Source organism: Dendrobates tinctorius, unplaced genomic scaffold, assembly GCF_039654945.1.
Source record: "Dendrobates tinctorius isolate UK_male_01 unplaced genomic scaffold, ASM3965494v1 ptg000164l, whole genome shotgun sequence".
NCBI lineage: Eukaryota > Metazoa > Chordata > Amphibia > Anura > Dendrobatidae > Dendrobates > Dendrobates tinctorius.
Window position 1 is genome coordinate 7503768 of NW_027361831.1, and position 18748 is coordinate 7522515.

The following is an 18748-nucleotide window of genomic DNA, read 5'->3' on the forward strand; positions in this document are numbered from 1 at the left end:
GTACCCTTTTGTTTCTCTTCTTTTGTGGCCCATCTATTTGATCTTTCCGTTTGCCTCCTCCTTCCAAACGGTCGCCTCTTAAAGGTTCTCCTATAGAAAGGGATAGAAGGGTCAGGGAGGGCCGACTTCCTCTCCTTTGCTTTGGCGAGTATGCTATCTAACTCTTTCCCGAAGAGAAACTCACCCTCGCATGGGGTTGCACAAATCTTAGCCTTTGATTGCGCGTCCCCCTTCCAGCTCTTCATCCACAATGCCCGTCTGGTGTTGTTCACAAGAGCTGCTGATCTTGCTGCCAGCCGCAGAGTGTCCGCCGAAGCATCAGCCATAAAGGCAGCTGCCCCTCTGATTAATGGGAAAGCGGCCCGTAATTTTTCTCTGGACACCTTTTGCTCGATTTGTTGATCCAGCTGGTCCAACCACACGAGCATAGATCTAGTGGTGCATGTGCTGGCTACCGCTGGCTTAAAAATACCCGTGGTAGATTCCCAAGACCTCTTCAATGATGATTCTGCTTTGCGGTCAAACGGGTCTGCCAACAAGCCTGCATCCTCTACTGGAATAGCAGATTGTTTGGAGGTAGAGGATATAACGGCATCCACTTTTGGCACTTTGGTCCATTTTAATAGCTCCTCATCGCTAAATGGATACTTTCTTTTTGAGGCTGATGGGAGAGAACTTCTTTGGTCGTGTCTTTCCCATTCCCTTTTTATTAGGGCCTTAATTGCCGGTATTACCGGGAACGCTCTCCTTTTCTTTTCCGCCAATCCCGCAAACATTATCTCTTGTGCGGTTTGGGCACCCCTTGGTTCCTCACACCCCATAGTGCTTCTCACCGATTTAACTAGGTTGCCAAACTATCCAGGGGGAAACATGACCGTCCCTCCATGTCTGATGACGACGAGGATGTGAGTGAGGAGTCAGAGATTAACCCCCCTTCTTCCTCTGACTCTGAGCTGAGGGTTATCTGTTTTTTGCTGCCAGTCTCTGAGGGAGTTTTGGCGCGGTTAATAGCCTGTATCTCCTCCCTGATTATAGCTCTAATGTCTTTTGTCGACAATGCGGCCCCCTGCTTTGTCTCTCTGGTGCACTGCTTACAGAGCTTCTTAGGGTAGGAGTCAGGGAGAGGTTCAGAACATAACACACATTCTTTATGCTTAGATTTATCCTTTTTCTTTGTCTAGAAGGGGACACCAAGGCGGGAGGGGGGGGGGGGGAGAGGTCAGCTTAGTAGGCAGAGTATATACTTTCCACACTCACCCAGTGAAGCCTTATATTACCGGATCAGATGGCTGAGATCCCGTCCTAGGCCTTGATTCTCCAGCTTCATTCCTGCGGCCGGTGTCCATCCTGGTGTTGCGGTCCCTGGTGGAGCTACCTCCTGCAGAATCCCCAGCTGGAGCGTGCGCTTCCGTTGGGGACGACATCGCTGCATCGCCGCTCAGCTGCGGCGCTGTTTAAATAGTTCCTTTTTTTTTTCTCTGCCGCCCCACCGGAAGTCCCTGGGATCACCGCGCGCATGCGCCGACGCGCTCTCAGCCATCCCGCCCCGGAAGTTCAACCATTACTTCCGGGGGGTCAGGAGACTCTGCGCCGGCCGGCTACCGCGCCGCTTTGATGTGCGGCCCCCCGCTGTCCATGCACCGCCACCGCCTTCTTCTGCGCCACAGGCGCTCTTACCGCAGCGGTGCATCCTGGTGCCTACCGGCGCGCTCCTGGGTGAGACGGGGCGGCCCTCCCCGGACCCCGTCATCACCCTCCATTCACCAGACGAGGGGGGAGCCGTCTAACGGAATCTCCCCCGACGCTGCCTCCGGACCGCAGCCCCTGCCGTTCCCATGGAGACTGCACAGGCGGCATGCATGGCCCAGGTATTCTTCCTGAAGGATATCGTGGCTCCGTTTGGAACAGGAAACCAAAACTGAGGAGGAAAGGCGGACCGCCCCTTTTATCTTTCCTGTAGGGTTTCCTGTTCCAAATGGGGCGGATCCGATACCTCCAGTGGGTGCTGTCATGGCGAAGGGTAAAAAAGGACTTTTAATCCTCAAAGTTATTTGAAAAGTTCCGTTTTGCCTCCAAACCGAGAATGTTGTGGCTTGGAGGCAAAATCGTGATCACATGAATTTGATAGGGCCGCACCACACGACTGATAAAGCAGCCACAGCCTGTGAATGAGACGAAACTGTGACTTTGTATTTACTGACTACTACTCACCTGGATAGTCATATGTAGGAATCTCCTCTTTACACCGCTCATCACCCCTCAGATATGTCTCTGTAGTATTAATATCAGTCAGATCTTTATCCTGAAACAAACAATGTGAAATTCACAGATGGAGAAGTCACATCTTTGATCAGCTCTAATCCTGCCATCTCCACCGTTCACAAATATAAACATATAATACTGGTGGATAAAACAAGACTGAGCACAAGATCTTCACAGCTGTCTACACATCATAGGGGAGATCTCATGGCAACTTCTCTCCATCTACCTGATAATCCTGAGAAACATCACGATTTTCTTGTTTACCGTCTTGTGGGAGAAGAGGACGGGGACATCTCTCTGGTGTTGTCCTCTTACAGGATAGAACTGGAGGAAACACAAACAGCGACTGAGTTAATTCTTACATACAATTATAGGTTGTGTGCAATGCATTTAGTTCTGCCTATTACCTGGTGATGTGAGGGGCTGGGGAACCTCCATCATGACGTCTTTGTACAGATCTTTGTGTCCTTCTAAATACTCCCACTCCTCCATTGTGAAATAGACGGTGAAATCTTGACACCTTATAGGGACCTGACACACACAATGATACCGTCAACCCCCCTATCCCTTCATAGTGTTACTGTATAATGTCCCAACATTCCCAGCAGTGTCACCTCTCCAGTCAGCAGCTCAATCATCTTGTAGGCGAGTTGCAGGATCGTGTGGTCATTGATGTCCTCATGTATCAGAGGGTGAGGTGGAGGCCCTGTGATTGGGCTCAGGGGTTTTCTCCATCCCTCAGACACAGGGTCCTGACAGCGCTCACTAGAGGTCTTCTTCACTACTGTGTAATCCTGGTTATGGAGAGAAACATTAATAAATCTGACTACAGACATTTCCAGAGTCCTCACCTCTCCAGTTCTGTCCAGCTGTTATTCCCATAGATAAGAATCATGTAATGTGACGTCATCAGAATCTCTCACCTCTCCAGTAAGCCGGAAGAGGATCTCTAGGGTGAGGTGTAATATCCTCTCCGCCATCTTGTCCCTGTCCAACTGCATCCTTGATTGGTAAATCAGAAAAATTCTCTAAATATAGAAGATCTCCACTGAGAAGATTAGCTATCATAGGGACCTGAATGAGAAGAAGATAAGGCCAATGTAACATCATAAAAAATCCTGTGTAGTAATCCAATTACTGGAGATAATAAGGGAAACATGAGATTTATTATTTTACAGTATTCAGTTTTTTCTCCCCTTTACATCTACTAATAAATCCTATATATTTAGACCACAGACAACAAGCAGTTTCTTCCTCGGAGTCGGCAGCTGAATACGTTCCTCATAGACTCATCTTCCATAACGCTAATTCTCGTCTCATTTATCGACACTGGAATCGGCATTAGCAATACTGCAGGAGATATTCATTACACGTGACAGGAGGAATAACTACTTCATGATGAGGACGACATCTTCATCTTCTACTACGGCTCCAGAAACACATCTGGCCAGAGTCCGTCACTGACTCCATCACCACCGGCCGCCTGTATGAATGTTTCCCGTCTTCCCCGGTCTGTAATCTTTTATCACATTAGAGATCATATCTAATACACACAGAAAAGTTTGAGGTATCTATAAAAGCTGTTTGTAAGAATACCGTGGACAGGAGGGATTGGATGCCAAAATCTACATGTAGAGTTTTATGTTTTTGTTTTTTTTTATTCTGGATATGATGTTTTTCTGGTATTGTCTCTTTAGGTTTCCCTAATTTACATGAAAAACACCATAAAAAACAGGTGTTAAAAGTTACAAAATACAATTGGCTCCAACAACTCTTGTAAAACACCATACAAGAAGTGTGAGACACATGGTGCACCTTATATGTCAAATGGTAGACATTTTTATAGAGTTCACAGGAAAGCTCGGAAAAGTAGAACGGTCGTGTGTGCGGGAGTCGGGAGAAATAGACATCAGCCGAATGATTGTCTGGCCAACAATTATCTCATGTGTATGGGGCCATTAGTATTACACTAATAAAGAGAAAAATAAATATCACAGTTATAGCCAAAGAGAAAGAGAACGTTCTCCATTCTTGATGAGGACAGAGAGAAGACATCTATATATCTGAGGTAACAGAGAGACGACATCCATTATTGTATCTGAGGGAGAAAGAGGCAGAGAACCTCCTCCATTATATCTGGGGCACAGAGAGGGGGAGCCTTGTGTTCCCCATAGACACCTCCCAATATATCGCCATGACAGCCGGAGTCTAACAATGGGGTCCGAGAACGAGGTCATTAAATTATAAAGAGAAAACAACAAGGTAAAATCCAGCTCCATTCACTAAAGATAAGAAGTTCTACTTCTGGGATAATCTGTCCCCGGAATGTCTCCATTCCATGTACAGCTCACACCGCAGATAACAGCCCCTCATACATCTATAGCACCGGCCCGGGGCCACATCTCCAGACCCGGGAACCTGATCCAGGAGGTCGGTGCTTGTACTATCATAATGTGTTTGGGGGGATGGTGGTACTGGAGGAACATTATACTGTGTTTGGGGGGGATGGCGGTACTGGGGGAACATTATACTGTGTCGGGGGATGGCAGTACTGGGGGAACATTATACTGTGTGTGGGGGGGATGGCGGTACTGTTGGAACATTATACTATGTGTGTGGGGATGGCGGTACTGGGGGAACATTATACTGTGTCGGGGGATGGCAGTACTGGGGGAACATTATACTATGGGGGGGGAGATGGTGGTACTGGGGAAGCATTATGCTGTGTGTGAAGGGATAGCAGTACTGTGGGAGCATTATACTGAGTGTGGAGGGTGTGACAGGGTCACTGGCACAGTGTACGAGGGGAGATATGCGTCTCTGCGCATGTTGGTGTCAGTAGTATGAAACCAGGATATTTTTCCTCCTGCACACTAAGTGTTGGGAGGGTTAAAGTAAGCTGCATACATGGGCCGGTTTTATGTGAGTACTCACAGAGTGGGCGGGAGAGTGCTCAGCATCTCTCTTCCTGCAGCAGACACCGGCAGGTGTACTAGCAGGACATGCGGTGATGTCACAATCATGTGATCATCACATGGTCCTGGTTAAATACCTGGACATGTGAGACAGTCTGTGCGTGGTGTCTCAGGAGAGGAAGTACTCCCACGTAGCTCCAAGGAGGAGCGGAGGACATTGCCTGGTGCCTGCAGGTTGAGACCTGCAGAGGAAAGACTCTGCTACACTTTATTTGTTTTTGTTTTTCTGTTAAGCCAGAAAGGCTGTTTTGTTTTGTAAACCCTGCCTCGGTGTATGCTGACTCCAATAAACCAGCAGGTACTTCACCACCAAAGTGTTCCTGTGAATACCTGAGGAAGCAGCTAAGCGTGTCAACCCCTCACGCGTAGTGTTTCGGATGCGGGCAGCGGTCCAGGAACCCGCATAGAGATTGAGGACAACTGCATGTCCTGGGTTAAACCTGCCATCCAGCACAAGACGTCCGGCAGCATGGAGGACCTGCTGAAACACCTGGTCCAGTCACAGCAGCAAGAGACCAACAGGCTGTTGTTACAGCAAATCCAGCTGTTCCAGCAGGAGCAGCGGCAGCAGATGCATCTTCTGGCGACCGCCTCAAGCCCAAGTCTGGCTGATGACGCCCACGTCCGGAAGGCGGTAAGACGGGCCTTACAGAAAATGACCCTGGGGGATGATGTTGAAGCCATTTTGACTGTGTTTAAGAGGGTAGTGGAGTGTGAAAGGCTAAAGCCAGGAAAGTGGACAGAGGTGCTGGCCCCCTATTTGACTCGTAAACCCCAAAAAGCATATTACGACTTAGCCCTTCAGGATGCCAAAGAGTATGGCAAATTAAAAACTGAGATTCTGGCACGCCTGGGAGTGACAATGTCTGTAAGGGCTCAGCGAGTGTAAGGCTGGACGTATACTGGTGACAAACCTCCATGCTCCCAGATGTTTGATCTGTTGCATCTGGTTCAAAAGTGGCTGCAGCCAGAGATTTTCACTCTGGCCCAAATGATTGAGCGTGTGGTGATGGACAGGTTCGTCCACTTCCTCCCCAGGCTAATACAGACCTCGGTTGCCCAGGGCGACCCCGGAATGCAGAGGACTTTGAGTGGGAGCGGAGCCATATATATAAGGGAGGGAGAGTGGGAGCGGAGCCATAAATACATGGGAGGAAGAGTGGGAGCGGAGCCATAAATACATGGGAGGGAGAGTGGGAGCGGAGCCATAAATACATGACAGGGAGAGTGGGAGCGGAGCCATAAATAAACTGTGTTCCAAATTATTATGCAAAAAGAGTTTAGGAGTGACAAGGTTAGAATTTTTTTGTTTGTCATTTATATTCATTGATGGTGATGTGTGTCAGGGCTCTTTATATCACTGAAAGCAATTGCAGATACCTGTGCAAATTAGTTTGGCAGGTGTGTCCAAATAAAGGCAAGACTACTTAAGAGGGCTGTTCCACATTATTAAGCAGCCAACATTTTTTGCCAAAATGGGAAAGAAAAAGGATGTGTCGGCTGCTGAGAAGCAACAAATTGTGGAGTATTTAGGTCAAGGCATGACTACAATCAACATTGCCAAGACACTTCATCGTGATCATCGCACAATCAAGAAGTATGTAGCTGATTCCCAGCACACATGTGTGCGTGCTGATAAGGAAAAATTGAGGAGTCTTTCCAACAGGCAATTGCGTCAGGTTAAAAGAGCAGCTGCAAAAATGCCTTGTCAAAGCAGCAGACAAGTTTTTGAAGCTGCTGGTGCCTCCAACGTCCCCCGAACAACAAGATGCAGGGTCCTTCAGAGGTTTGCAGCTGTGCGTAGGCCATCCTGTCGACCACCTCTATCCACTGCACACAAGCAGAAACGGCTCCAGTGGGCCAAACGATACATGAAGACTGACTTCCAAACTGTTTTGTTCACCGATGAGTGCTGTGCAACGCTCGATGGTCCAGATGGATGGAGTGGAGGATGGCTGGTTGATGGACACCCCATGAAAACACGGCTAAGGCGCCAACAAGGAGGAGGGGGAGTAATGTTTTGGGCTGGAATCATGGGGAGAGAGATTGTCGGCCCCTTTAGGATCCCTGAAGGGGTAAAGATGAACTCCATAATCTATGTGGAGTTTCTAAAACAACACTTCCTGCCATGGTTCAAGAGGAAGAACCGTGCTTTCCGCAGCAAGATCATTTTCATGCATGATAATGCACCGTCTCATGCTGCAAATAACACATCTGCATCTCTGGCTGCTATGGGCATAAAAGAGGACAAACTTATGGTGTGGCCACCATCTTCCCCTGACCTCAACCCCATTGAGAACCTCTGGAGCATCATCAAAAGGAGTGTCTATGATGGCGGGAGGCAGTTCACATCTAAGCAACAGCTCTGGGAGGGTATTCTGTCCACATGCAAAACAATTGAAGCACAAACCTTCCAAAAACTGACAAATTCAATGGACGAGAGAGTTCAGAAGCTTCTTTCGAACAAGGGGTCCTATGTGCAAATGTAACATCACCTAGAATAAAGTTTTGACTTGAAAACTGTTTGATTTCATTTTGTAATAAGCTGATAATGCTTATAATTTCACAATTGACCTTTTTTTGTTCAAAATAAAACTAAAAATGTTGAAAACTCTGCTGTGCATAATAATTTGATTTGGAACATGCATTTTGAGTGTTTCTTATTTTTAAAAATATACTGTTTTCATAGGCAGTTTGTTCAAAAACATTGCAATTATACTAGAATATTAGATGACTGGAAAATAACAATGACTGCAATTCATATAGGTAATTTAGAGAAAATATTTTTTGCATAATAATTTGGAACACAGTGTACATGGGAGGGAGAGTGGGAGCGGAGCCATAAATACATGAGAGGGAGAGTGGGAGCGGAGCCATAAATACATGGGAGGGAGAGTGGGAGCGGAGCCATAAATACATGGGAGGGAGAGTGGGAACGGAGCCATAAATACATGGGAGGGAGAGTGGGAACGGAGCCATAAATACATGGGAGGAAGAGTGGGAGCGGAGCCATAAATACATGAGAGGGAGCGTGGGTGGGGAGCCATATATATATATAAGGGAGGGAGAGTGGGAGCGGAGCCATAAATACATGGGAGGGAGAGTGGGAGCGGAGCCATAAATACATGGGAGGAAGAGTGGGAGCGGAGCCATAAATACAAGGGAGGGAGAGTGGGAGCGGAGCCATAAATACATGGGAGGGAGAGTGGGAGCGGAGCCATAAATACATGGGAGGGAGAGTGGGAGCGGAGCCATAAATACATGAGAGGGAGCGTGGGTGGGGAGCCATATATATATAAGGGAGGGAGAGTGGGAGCGGAGCCATAAATACATGGGAGGGTTAGTGGGAGCGGAGCCATAAATACATGGGAGGGAGAGTGGGAGCGGAGCCATAAATACATGGGAGGGAGAGTGGGAGCGGAGCCATAAATACATGGGAGGGAGAGTGGGAACGGAGATTTTATATATATATATATATATATATATATATATATATATATATATATATATATAGGAGGGAGAGTGGGAACGGAGCCATAAATACATGGGAGGAAGAGTGGGAGCAGAGCCATAAATACAAGGGAGGGAGAGTGGGAGCGGAGCCATAAATACATGGGAGGGAGAGTGGGAGCGGAGCCATAAATACATGGGAGGGAGAGTGGGAGCGGAGCCATAAATACATGGGAGGGAGAGTGGGAGCGGAGCCATAAATAAATGTTGAGAGCTGTAGCAGCAGAACCATGCTCTATTCTCGGAATTGCCAGGGCGCACACAGGTCGTGGAATACGACATCCTAACATAGCCGCATGTAAGGGTAAACCTCAAACCCTACAAAATCCCCAAAGCACGACGGGACATTATCTCCAAGGAGAAGAAGAGAATGCTGGACCTCGTGGTGATAGAGGAGTCAAGAAGTGGCTGGTCAAGTCCCATTGTCCTTGTACCGAAGCACAACGGCGAGTGGCAGTTTTGTAATGATTATCTCCGGCTCAATGAGGTGTCTAGCTTTGATGCATACCAGATGCCCCGTTTGGATGAACTCATTGAGCGACTGGGACATGCAAAGTACATTACAACCCTCGACCTGATGAAGGGGTACTGGCAGATCCCCATGTCCTAGAGCGCCAAGGAGAAGACTGCCTTCTCAACGCTGAATGGGTGTTTTCAGTACACCAGAATGCCCTTCGGACTGAAGGGAGCCCCAGCTACCTTCCAGATGCTGATGGATCGAATTCTGGCTCCACAAAAGAAATATGCCGCAGCCTACTTGGATGACATAGTCATTTTCAGACCGGACTGGAGGTCGCATCTGCCAAAGGTACAGGCGATCCTTGATGCGTTGAGTAAAGCGGGATTCACCATAAATCCCAAAAAGTGTGCGATAGGGAAAGAAGAGGCCAGGTACTTGGGCTACATCATCGGGAGAGGCAAAATCAAGCCCCAGTTGAACAAAATAGAGGTGATTCAGAAGTGGCTGCAACTGCTCTCCAAGAAGCAAGTGAGGGCTTTTCTTGGGATTGTGGGGTATTAACGGCATTTTATCCTGAACTTTGCCATAATTGCCGCACCGTTAACCGATCTGCTTCTGGGCACCAAGTCAACGATGGTGAAATGGACTTGTGACACAGAGATGGCATGTCAACAGTTCAAGCGGTCTCTGTGTAAGCAACCGGGTCACTGGCACAGTGTAAGAGGGGAGATATGTGTCACTGCGCATGTTGGCGTCAGTGGTATGAAACCAGTTAACTTTTCCTCCAGTACACTAAGTGTTGGGAGGGTTAAAGTAAGCTGCATACATGGGCTGGTTTTATGTGAGTACTCATAGAGTGGGCGGGAGAGTGCTCAGCATATCTCTTCCTGCAGCAGACAGCGGCAGGTGTACTAGCAGGACCTGTGGTGATGTCACAATCATGTGACCATCATATGGTCCTGGTTAAATACCTGGACATGTGAGACAGTCTGTGTGTGGTGTCTTGGGGGAGGAAGTACTCGCACTTAGCTCCAAGGAGAAGTGGAGGACATTGCCTGGTGCCTGCAGGTTGAGAGGACTCTGCTACACTTTATTTGTTTTTGTTTTTTCGTTAAGCCAGAAAGGCTCTATTTTTGTTTTGGTGTATGCTGACTCCAATAAACCAGCAGGTGCTTCACCACCAAAGTGTTCCTGTGTCTACCTGAGAAAGCAGCTAAGCGTGTCAACCCCTCGCAAGGGATAGTGGTACTGGGGGAACATTATACTGTGTGGGGGGATGGCGGTACTGGGGGAACATTATACTGTGTGTGGGGGGATGGCGGTACTGGGGGAACATTATACTGTGTGTGGGGGATGGTGGTACTGGGGGAACATTATACTGTGTGGGGGGATGGCGGAACTGGGGGAACATTATACAGTGTGTGGGGGGGATGGCGGTACTGTGGGAACATTATAGTGTGTGTGTGGGGGGATGGAGGTACTGTGGGAACATTATACTGTGTGTGGGGGGGATGGCGGTACTGTGGGAACATTATACTGTGTGTGGGGGGATGGCAGTACTGTGGGAACATTATACTGTGTGTGGGGGGATGGCAGTACTGGGGGAACATTATACTGTGTGTGGGGGGATGGCGGTACTGGGGGAACATTATACTGTGTGTAGGGGGGAAAAAGGGGCACTGTACTATGTGAGGAATACATGTTTCCTTCCTGTTTTTATAGCTGGGTCATATGTATCTATCAGAGAAAGAAACGTTGTGATTCTCATAAAGTACAACAGAAAAACACCAAAATAGTGTTAAGTGGTTACTGCCCCCTGCGCCCAGTAATGGAGAATCTTCAGCACCTGCAGAGCCGCACTCCACATATATGGCTGCTCTGTGCGCACAGGACCTGGGATGAGGTCACAGGAGGGGAGGAGTCAGGGGTCACATAATCAGATGCCTCAGTGTATGCAGGACTCTGCTGTGCTGGTTGTCATGGTGCTGGATGAGGGAAAGTGTGTACGAGGTGTACGGAGCGGAGCCGCGTGTGTACGAGGTGTACGGAGCGGAGCCGCGTGTGTATGAGGTGTACGGAGCTGAGCCGCGTGTGTACGAAGTGTACGGAGCGGAGCCGTGTGTGTATGAGGTGTACGGAGAGGAGCCGTGTGTACGAGGTGTACGGAGCGGAGCCGCGTGTGTACGAGGTGTACGGAGCGGAGCCGCGTGTGTACGAGGTGTACGGAGCGGAGCCGCGTGTGTACGAGGTGTACGGAGCGGAGCCGCGTGTGTACGAGGTGTACGGAGCGGAGCCGCGTGTGTACGAGGTGTACGGAGCGGAGCCGCGTGTGTACGAGGTGTACGGAGCGGAGCCGCGTGTGTACGAGGTGTACGGAGCGGAGCCGCGTGTGTACGAGGTGTACGGAGCGGAGCCGCGTGTGTACGAGGTGTACGGAGCGGAGCCGCGTGTGTACGAGGTGTACGGAGCAGAGCCGCGTGTGTACGAGGTGTACGGAGCAGAGCCGCGTGTGTACGAGGTGTACGGAGCAGAGCCGCGTGTGTACGAGGTGTACGGAGCAGAGCCGCGTGTGTACGAGGTGTACGGAGCAGAACCGCGTGTACGAGGTGTACGGAGCAGAGCCGCGTGTGTACGAGGTGTACGGAGCGGAGCCGCGTGTGTACGAGGTGTACGGAGCGAAGCCGCGTGTGTACGAGGTGTACGGAGCGAAGCCGTGTGTGTACGAGGTGTACGGAGCAGAGCCGCGTGTGTACGAGGTGTACGGAGCAGAGCCGCGTGTGTACGAGGTGTACGGAGCGGAGCCGCGTGTGTACGAAGTGTGCATTTTTCCGGAAGACTCTTACAGGAGGGCTGGGGAGGGGGGCAGGAAAATCACTGAAATGGATGGAAACACTGCTCAAATGTAATGGGAACAGCATGGGGAAGACCCCTGGACGCATCTCTGACTCCCAGGTTGCTGCTGGGAACAATGTTGTCAGAGTATTGCGCCACTTTTGCGGACTTACAAAATATACAGAACCGAAGATAAAATGGATTTTGCAGGAAAAAGATGTTAGGAAACATTCTTTACTGTATAATGACTTGTACATATATCTCTCACCGTATTTTCCTGTTGCCTATAACTACTGTAGAAGACTTAGTAGAGGGAGAAATAAAACTCCACCCTTTGGTAGTCACCGGTGTTATGGTAAATATTTATACTTTGCTTTATTATTTTAGACAATTACGATAAATCTACCTATATATCTCTTTTAATTTAGTCTTTTAGTATTAGTTTTATAAGTGTTATTCATAAAAGCAATAACAAAGGGTGTTGTATCTGAAAAAGCGGTGTCTGTGTTAAACTTTGTCTCTGAAAGCTGGTTAGAACTGGCTAGAAAGGAATTTTGACAGAATCCATAATTTACGATTTTGTTTTTCCCAACTTAAATATCTTCGTCTTACGTAATGCAAGCCATTCCCACTTTCTTTAGCTCTGTGCTCGTAGTAAAAACTTGTGACTGGGATTCTGAGATCAGACAAGCCAGTACACCAAGAGAACCTGCTTGAGTGCCCTTGTCTCCGATCAATCGACTACCTGATTTGATCAAAACTGGCAAACGTGAAAAAAATAGGAAAAATTGCTCAGTCTCCTCTCCAGAGTCTCCCCTACCATTCATACGATTCCATCAAGTAAAAATATTGTCGGACAACCAGGTCTCAGTTGCATACCTGAATCAGTCCCAATCCCTAATGTATATTACCAGCCTTGCGGAGAGAAACATCCTTTCACTATCTGTGCTTCATATCAGAGGAAAAGACAATATATCAGCAGATTTTTTGAGCCGCAGATCACTTCTACAGGGCAAATGGTCCCTCAAGACAGCAACATTCAGATGTTTGGTGGCCATGTGGGGGCGGCCGGAAATCAACCTTTTTGCTACTCGGCAGAATAGCAAAATGGAGAGGTTCGGCTCCCTGGATCCAAAAGAAAATCCTCACGCAGTGGATGCCTTTCGGATAAGATAGAACTTCACTCTGGCCTACGCTTTTCCCCAAATTGTCTAATACCAGCAGTTCCCAGGAAGATAAAGCAGGACAAGGCAAGAGTAGTACTCATAGCCTTCTTTTGGCCCAAGAGACCCTGGTTCTTTTGGCTGAGGAACATGTCAGTCACGGAAGTGTGGGTCCTTCCAGAAATCCCAGACCTTCTAGCTCAGGTGCCCGAGTTCCATCCTCAGGTGACTGGGCTGCACTTAACAGCCTGGAACTTGAGAGGCCAGTGCTAGAGGGTAAGGGGTTTTCTCCCAACTTGGTCTCTACCTTGCTTGCTAGTAGGAAGCTGGTCACTAAAATTATTTACGGTAGGACCTGATAGAAATTCTTGTCATCTACAGGATGTACTCTGCAAGAAAAGGTGCCCCTAAAAGAGATCCTGGAGTTCCTTCAGAAGGGGAAGGAACAGGGCCTGGCGGTGAGAACTTTGAATGTTCAGGTATCAGCCTTAGGAGCTCTGTATAATTACAACCTCATGGGTAATCAGTGGGTGGTCAAGTTTATTAAGGCATGTGCTAGATCCAAACCAGTCCCGGTAGCCAGGGTCCCTCCATGGGACTTGAACTTGGTCTTGAATGCTTTGACAGAACGCCCCTTTGAGCCTTTAACTAAACGGTCCATAAAATTAATTACATTAAAAGACTATACTCTTAGTAGCCCTAACATCAGCACAGAGAGTAAGCGATATACAGGCCCTATCAGCAGACCCTCCCTTTACCATGGTGATGGACGATAGAGTAGTTTTAAAACCTGACCCTACCTATCTGCCTAAAGTAGTATCTAGGTTCCATAGGTCACAGGAGATACCAAAAAACAATAGGGAGAAGTTCCACACTCTAGATGTCAGGAGATGCGTTCTTCACTATTTGTTAGCAACCAAACCTTGGAGAAAGGATAAGGCTCTGTTTATCTCTTTTCAGGGTTCTTGGAAAGGAATGGGAGTCTCGAAGGATACCCTATCCAAGTGGAAAAGGGAAGCTATCAAATTGACCTATATAGGCGCAGGAAGACCAGTTCTTGATGACCTGAGGGCCCACTCTACAAGTGCATGGTAACGTCTTGGACTGAAAGAACAGACGTGTCCATAGAGCAGATCTGTAAGGCAGCTACGTGGTCATCACCTTCCACCTTTTATAGCCACTATAGACGGGATCTTTCTGCCTCTTCTGATCTCACATTTGTAAAGAGGGTTCTACAGGCTGTGGTCCCTCCCTAATAGAGGAATTCTTTGTAATTCTCTCATTGGTGCTGTCATGGGTGACTGGAAAACATTTATATTACTTACCGATAATGTGTTTTTATGGAACCCATGACAGCACGCTTATGTTCCCTGGCATTACTAAGCCATCACCTTCTGGTTGGTGGGTTATAGTACACTGCTCGAAAAAATAAAGGGAACACTTAAACAACAGACTATAACTCCAAGTGCATCAAGCTTCTGTGAAATCAAACTGTCCACTTAGGAAGCAACACTGATTGACAATCAATTTCACATGCTGTTGTGCAAATGGAATAGACAATAGATGGAAATTATTGGCAATTATCAAGACACCCTCAATAAAGGAGTGGTTCTGCAGGTGGGGACCACAGACCACAACTCAGTACCAATGCTTTCTGGCTGATGTTTTTGGTCACTTTTTAATGTTTGTTGTGCTTTCACACTTGTGGTAGCATGAGACAGACTCTACAACCCACACAAGTGGCTCAGGTAGTGCAGCTCATCCAGGATGGCACATCAATGCGAGCTGTGGCAAGAAGGTTTGCTGTGTCTGTCAGCGTAGTTTCGAGGCTGGAGGCACTACCAGGAGACAGGCCAGTACACCAGGAGACGTGGAGGGGGCCGTAGGAGGGCAACCTCAGCCTTTGTGCAAGGAGGAACAGGATGAGCACTGGGAGACTCCTGCAAAATGAGCTCCAGCAGGCCACAAATGTGCATGTGTCTGCACAAATGGTTAGAAACCGACTCCATGAGGATGGTTTGAGTGCACAATGTCCACAGATGGGGGTTGTGCTCACAGCCCAACATCGTGCGGCCCACCAAAGAAATGCCACCCCACACCATTATTGACCCACTGCCAAACTGGTCATGCTGAAGGATGTTGCAGGCAGCAGATCGCTCTCCACGATGTCTCCAGACTCTGTCACGTCTGTCACATGTGCTCAGTGTGAACCTGCTTTCATCTGTGAAGAGCACAGTGCGCCAGTGGCAAATTTGCCAATCCTGGTGTTCTGTGGCAAATGCCATGCGTCCTGCACGGTGTTAGGCTGTGAGCACAACCCCCATCTGTGGACGTCGGGCACTCAGACCATCCTCATGGAGTCGGTTTCTAACCGTTTGTGTCTCTCATTTATTCTTATGCATAAGACTTATCCCTGATTGTCTTTTATTGAGGTGGTGCCCGCCATTCCTTTATATACTGACTTGCGGAAATGGGCACACATGCTGTGTACCCTTACAAGTAGCTCAGCCAAATCTGGGTCGACTTTCAGAAACCACTGAACCACTAAGTTGAGCATGTGGGTCAGGCATGGTTCGTGTGCAAGCTTGCCAAGCTTCAGAGCCGCCACCAACCATTATAATCAATGAAATGATCCAAACCAAAATTCAATGTGCCACACACAATAATATCAAACCCATCTGTTCCATGAATGAAAACCAATGAACAGAAAAAAAGCACAATTTAAAAATAATTTTATTTCTCCACATAATAAAAATTTGTTTTCATATTCAAAATTTTGCAATAAATAAATAAAAAGCTGTAGTGGGACTTCAAAAATGCTAAAGGCTACTTTAAACACATCAATATCCAGATTCAACAGACATCTGGTACTTGCCCTTAAAATCCCATAGCAAAGGTTTAATTATATATCAGCCTCCATTATATTACACAAAGCCCGGCCAATGCCATAGCTAATGTACAGCAAAAAGACACCAATCATGCCTGCTTGTGGGTTCAACAACAAGAGCCATTGATCGGTCTGGTCTGTTAGGCTGTGTGCACACGCTGCGGATTTTGCTGCGGTGTACAGTACCATGATTCCCTATGGGAATCAAAAACCGCAGTGCAGACGGTGCGGAATTTTACACGCGGATTATCTGCGGTTTTCAATCCGCAGAAAGAATTGACATGTCAATTCTTTCTGCGGATTCTGCTGCGGTTTGCCATCTCCTCCATTGAGGAGATGAAAAAACGCAGGGCAAAACCGCAGAGCAATCCGCAGGTAAAACCGCAGGTATTTTGACCTGCGGATTTTACAAAATCCGCGCGTAAGAATCCGCACCTAATCCGCAGCGTGTGCACACAGCCTTAGACCATTCAACAACTCTGTGGTAGTGTGCTGTTTGTCACCTAAACAAATTAGTTTCAGCAAAGCCTGTTGCCGCTTCACAGAGGCAGTGCTTCCAGCTTGTGACTGATATGGACAACTTGCTCCGGGATGACAATTCGGAGATGGAGGATGATGAGGAAGAGGGGTGCAAGAACTGATGCAGAATGTGGAGGAAACCCTGATGGAACTAAGGCCCACAATTATTGGCGTCGGTAGCACACGTGCCATTCCAGGGTCCACTCGGGCCTGGCCTACCACAAGGTTCACCCAGTGTGCCATCAGGGAAATGTAGCTTCCCTGACCACAAGCGCTAGTTCACATGTTGGTTGTTAAGTGGACCTTCCCAGTAACTGCATTCATCAGGGCATGGGTGATGATATGGAACACATGCTGGTGTTAGGCAGGGAAGGCACACCGGGAAAAATACTGGAGGCTGGGGACCAAGTACTGAGGGACGGCCACTGCCATGTGGTTAATATAATAGTTTCATGGAAAATAACCCCATTTACACAGATTTAAGCAGTTACACAACTATGAATTACCATAGAAGATGGGTATATATTTGGACACAATAGGACTATCGCAAAAATTAATACAAAAATAACTTTATTAACATAAATCCAAGGTACAAGAAGCAGTGAGATAAGAGTCAATATGACCATAAAAAGCACATGGGCAAAAAATGGGGCACATACAGGTATGTGACCACAGGGATAATAGTGAATACAGCAATAAACAATACAAAATTAGAAAATCCTACATCATCCCTTAGTAATACAAACAGCCAGTCATAATGTATATTGAGGCCCATAGGTATCATTACCCCCTGTGGTGGAACCTACCACCACACATACTATGCACTGAACATGTCAACATCCAGAGAAAGAATTTAAACTACATAGTATTACCTCAGACTGGTCGATAGTAAAGGTCCTACCTGGTTGTACCCCCCCCCTGCCATGTGGTTGCAGAAAGCCTCAGTGTCCACAAACCTAAATGGCAATGTAATGTAAAAGATTGACTTGACTCGCCATTATTTGTCAAAATTGTTAACTTCAATAAAATTTACAGTTAAAAAAAATTATGGATTGTAGATATGTATCATTTACAGTCATAATGATTTATTATGATTTTTCAATGTGTCCACAAATTTTTTTTGCCTGTGATTTTTTTAATAAGCTGTCCAGAAAAAAATAAAGTCAAGTTGGCAACCCAGGTGTCCCAATATATAGTGGAGGAGCAACCCTACAGACATTCCAATAAATAATGTACTGTAGGAGGCAATCCTACCGGCGTCCCAATATAAAGTGGAGGAGACAACCTTACAGACAGCTCAATATTTAGTGGAGGAGGCAACCCCTACCAGCATCCCAATATACTGTAGAGGAGGCAACCCTACCAATGTCCAAATATATTGTGGAGGAGGCAACCCTACCGACGTCCCAATACATAGTGGAGAAGGCAACCCTACCGGCGTCCCAACATATTGTGGAGGAGGCAACCCTACAGACATCCCAATATATAGTGGAGGAGGCAACCCTACCAGCGTCCCAATATATGGTGGACGATGCAACCCTACCGACGCCCCAATATATAGTGATGGCAACCTTACCGACGTCCCAATATATAGTGGAGAATGCAACCCTACCGACGCCCCAATATATAATGACGGCAACCTTACCGACGTCCCAATATATAGTGGAGAAGGCAACCCTACTGACGTCCCAATATATATGGGAGAAGGCAACCCTACCGGCGTCCCAACATATTGTTGAGTAGGCAACCCTACCGACGTCTCAATATATGGTGGAGGTGGCAACCCTACTAGCATTCCAATATATGGCAGATTACGTAACATTGCTCGCTTGAATTTATTGGAGGAGAAGGCAGCTGCTGGCTCCTCCCACTATTCGGTTGACAGCAGACGCAATTATGTCACTACATCGTGTCTGCTGTGCAGAACGTGAGTGCACACAGGAAAGACAGGTACAGAACACCAGGAGAATGGGAACAAGGTTTTTTTTGGTGTGTGGATGTGTGGGGTCTCATCGGTATATAGGGGGGCTGTCTGTGGGGGCTCATACTGTATATAAGTGGCTGTGTGTGTGGAGGCTTATACTATATAGGGGGCTGTGGAGACCATACTACTGTCTGGCGTGTTGTCGGGGATAATACT

At 47.5% G+C, this 18748-nt stretch overlaps 1 protein-coding gene across 1 annotated transcript in view; it reads right to left on the reverse strand.

Annotated features, from left to right (window-relative positions):
- LOC141052931 (uncharacterized) overlaps window positions 1-18748 on the reverse strand; it is a 52542-nt gene that overhangs the window by 13257 nt on the left and 20537 nt on the right. The window contains exons 2-6 of the mRNA XM_073550254.1: window positions 3186-3336; window positions 2877-3056; window positions 2670-2793; window positions 2489-2586; window positions 2212-2302 (exon numbers count right to left, since the gene is read on the reverse strand). Coding sequence (XP_073406355.1) covers window positions 2212-2302; window positions 2489-2586; window positions 2670-2793; window positions 2877-3056; window positions 3186-3263 — 571 coding nt within the window. The 5' untranslated portion in view covers window positions 3264-3336. The remainder of the gene's footprint in view (window positions 1-2211; window positions 2303-2488; window positions 2587-2669; window positions 2794-2876; window positions 3057-3185; window positions 3337-18748) is intronic.